This window comes from Corapipo altera, unplaced genomic scaffold (genome assembly GCF_003945725.1).
Source record: "Corapipo altera isolate COAL_440 unplaced genomic scaffold, ASM394572v1 98, whole genome shotgun sequence".
NCBI lineage: Eukaryota > Metazoa > Chordata > Aves > Passeriformes > Pipridae > Corapipo > Corapipo altera.
This window is the reverse complement of record NW_020884914.1, coordinates 6,353,162-6,356,332: the sequence shown is the minus strand read 5'-3', so window position 1 is coordinate 6,356,332 and position 3,171 is coordinate 6,353,162. Positions and strand designations below refer to the sequence as shown.

General features: G+C 69.6%; 1 protein-coding gene across 1 annotated transcript; it reads left to right on the top strand.

Annotated features, from left to right (window-relative positions):
• The first annotated feature begins 90 nt into the window (after positions 1–90).
• On the top strand, positions 91–2,959 carry NUDT16L1 (nudix hydrolase 16 like 1). The gene is made up of 3 exons (XM_027654921.1): positions 91–337; positions 748–1,008; positions 1,965–2,959. The coding sequence occupies exons 1-3, from the start codon at positions 113–115 to the stop codon at positions 2,406–2,408; spliced, it is 930 nt and encodes a 309-aa protein (XP_027510722.1). The 5' UTR covers positions 91–112; the 3' UTR covers positions 2,409–2,959.
• The last annotated feature ends 212 nt before the right edge of the window (positions 2,960–3,171 follow it).

Here is a 3,171-nt window from a genome sequence, read left to right as displayed (position 1 = left end):
GGCCCTGCGGCGCGCGGCGCGCCGCCATTGGCCGGGCGCGAGCGGCGGTCCCGCCCCCCGCGGTGCCGTGGGCGCAGCGCGTGCGCGGAGCGGGTGGCGGTGGCGCGAGGCGATGGCGGCCGTGGGGACGATGGCGGCCATGGGCCCCCTGCCCGCCATGGGCGCGCTGCCGCCGCTGCCCACGCTCGGCGTGCCCGGCGTGCCCGAGCTGAAACCGCTCACGCGCTACGAGGCCATGCGGCTCGGGCCTGGCTGGAGCCACTCGTGCCACGCGATGCTGTACGCGCCCAACCCGGGCATGCTGTTCGGCCGCATCCCGCTGCGCTACGCTGTGCTGGTGAGGGCCGGGCGGGGCCGCACCGGGAGCGGAGCCGGGGCCGGGGCCGGGGCTGGGGCCGGGGTTGGGGCGGGGCGGGAGGGCGTCGGGGCGGACGGGGCTGGGCCGGGCCGCGGGTGCGGGGGCGGTGGATGAGGGGGCGGCTCCGCGGGAGATCCGAGCAGGGCGGTAGCGTCAGGCTGGGCCCGAGCCCAGGGGGAGCCCCCGGGCCCGCGGGCGGTGCGGAGAGCCCCGGCGGCCGGGCCGGCGTCGCTGAGCGGTCCTGGATGCGCCGGAGCTGGAAGGGCCGCGCCGGAGCGGCCGCGGCGCCCCCTGCGCTCCTCCGGCTCCTCCGGAGGCTCCGTGGCCCCCCCTCGCCCCCCGGCGGGGGCCCCGCCGTGCCCCATTAACACCCTGCGCCTCTATTGCAGATGCAGATGCGGTTTGACGGACTGCTGGGCTTTCCCGGGGGGTTCGTCGATCGCCGTTACTGGTCCCTGGAGGACGGTCTGAATCGGGTGCTGGGCTTGGGTTTGGGCTGTGTGCGCCTGACGGAAGCTGACTATCTGTGCTCGCACCTGACAGAGGGGCCACACCGCGTGGTCGCACACTTCTACGCCAGGCAGCTCACCCTGGAGGAGCTGCACACCATCGAGATCAGCGCGGTGCATTCCCGAGACCACGGGATGGAGGTGGGACACCCGGGAGGGGTGTGCGAACTCTCACTTAGCCCAGGGAAGGCGCCGCTTCCTCCTGGGTCTGCCGGGCGGCCCTGGCCAGCCCGGCCGGGGAATGCACCGCAGGTAGAGCTGCCGGCGGCAGGTGCCAGCACCGCCCGAGGCATCGGCGATAGGAGCCGGCTGGGGTTGCACCGCGGGCTCCGGAGCACAGGGAGCTCCGGCTCCAGCCTTTCCTGGCGTCTGCCCGCGCAAGGATGAGCCCGTGTAACCCTCGGCCAAGGGATGTGGCCGAGGGCCGTTTGCTGCTGGGGGGGATCCCCCCTACCCTGGGCTGAGTGCCCTGGACCGGACCGTGACCGCGGTGTGGTGATGTCGCTGTGACCCGAGTCCTCCCCGGCCTGCATGGGGGTCGTGCGGGGGCACCTTCCTCCTCCTCCTCCTCCTCCCGGGCAGCTGAATGTGGCTGAAGCCCCGGGGCATTGTGAGAGAGACCCAGGGCCTCCCCCTGCGCCCTCCGGGCGCTCGGTGGGTGTCGCAGCCGCGTGAGCAGAGGCAGCGGGCGCTGGGTTGTGGCCTGGGTGAGGGGGACACGGGGGCAGCTGTGGTGTCCCCACACGGGGCGGGGGCTGGAGGGGGAAGGGACACTCCCCATAGTGGCTTGGGGCAGTGGGATCCCCCCCAAAGGGGCAGGATGGGGGAACAGAGCCAGGGCTGGGACGGAGGGCTGGGCAGGGAGAGCAGGGGCTTGGCTGGGGGAGCTCGGGAAGGGGCAGCACTGGGGCTGAGCTGGGTTGAGGGCAGGGAAGGGCAGGGACCAGTGTGGAGGGAAGGCAGGACCTGGCAGCGGGGCAGGGCGGGCCTGGGCTGTGGGCTGGCGGGCACGGGGTGAGGGTGTGGGGACAGGGGGGTGCGGGGAGGGGGGCTGGTGCTGCCGTGGCCCTGCTGAGCTGTGCCCTGTGCATTTGCAGGTGATGGGCATGGTCCGGGTCCCCCTCTACACCCAGAAGGACCGCATGGGCGGGCTGCCCAACTTCCTGGCCAACTCCTTCGTCGGAACTGCCAAGTTCCAGCTGCTGTTCGCCCTGAAGATCCTGAACATGGTGCCGGAGGAGAAGCTGGCCGAGGCGGTGGCCGCCACGCAGAAGCCGAAGAAGGCGGCCATCGACCACGCGGGAGGGGCAGCGGGACACCTGCACGGCCACAAGGCGGGCAACGAGCTGGGCAAAGCGGGCAACGAGCTGGCGGAGCGGGCAGAGCACCCGGGCATGGCGCAGGCGGGGGCTGAGCAGCTGGCGGGGCTGGAGGGCCAGGCCCTGGCGGAGCAGCTGGCGGGGGCCGAGGCGCTGGAGCAGCCTGCGGGGCTGGGGGCTGACGCGGTGGCAGAGCAGCCGTTGGCCGAGGCGATGGAGTGACCCCACCCTGTGTGCGCTCCAGTAAAAGTGGGTGAGCCAAGAGACTTCTACCTTTCCGACCTGGGGCTGCAGTGGCTGCCCACGCGACCCCACTGCCCAGCCGGGAGGGTCTGGGTTTGTCTGAAGCAGGGAAAAGCGATTTATTTTTATGGCCATTAAACTCTTAGCGAGCTTCCCAGATCAACCTGCACAGCCCCTGCAGAGAGTTCATGTGCTTACGTGAGGGCGCCAGAGCCTTAGAATTATGCTTTGATTTCAGGGACACACTGCTGCTGTCAGGTCCCCCTTCCATTTTTAAGAAACAAAACATACGAATTTTTTAAATGCCCCATGTTGACCTGGCTGTGTTAGCAATGGGCACAGCAGAGGGATGGGGCTGCTGGTCGAGGACGTCTGTCCATGTCAGTGACCAGGCCCCTGCTTGGGGTGCTGGTGCAGCAGGGCAGCTGTGCCATGAATTCCCTCTGGGGCATTAGGGGTGCTCATGTGGGGCCCTACCTGGAGATCTGTGGGAGCAGAAAAGTGGAATAAATGGCTTTGCTGAAAGTTTAGCAGTTGGGATCGTTCTTGAAGGTTGAGGCTGAGCCTGCGGGACCCAGAGCTGGGGGAAGGTAGGGCTGGGAGGGAACAGCACCCATCAGTTCCTGCTGCCACAAGGGTTTGTCCTCTGGACTGTGCCAGGGCCAGAGGTGAAGGATGGGGCCAGAGGCAAAGGACAAGGACAAGGCTGCTGGTGGCAGCCCCTTGGGGCAGGGGGGCTGTG

Bases quoted from the DNA above. Each gene is read 5' to 3' on its own strand.
- NUDT16L1 (XM_027654921.1), top strand. From the start codon at position 113: ATGGCGGCCGTGGGGACGATGGCGGCCATGGGCCCCCTGCCCGCCATG. The intron at 338-747 runs GTGAGGGCCGGG...CCTCTATTGCAG, and splicing joins CGCTGCGCTACGCTGTGCTG to ATGCAGATGCGGTTTGACGG. The intron at 1,009-1,964 runs GTGGGACACCCG...GTGCATTTGCAG, and splicing joins CCCGAGACCACGGGATGGAG to GTGATGGGCATGGTCCGGGT.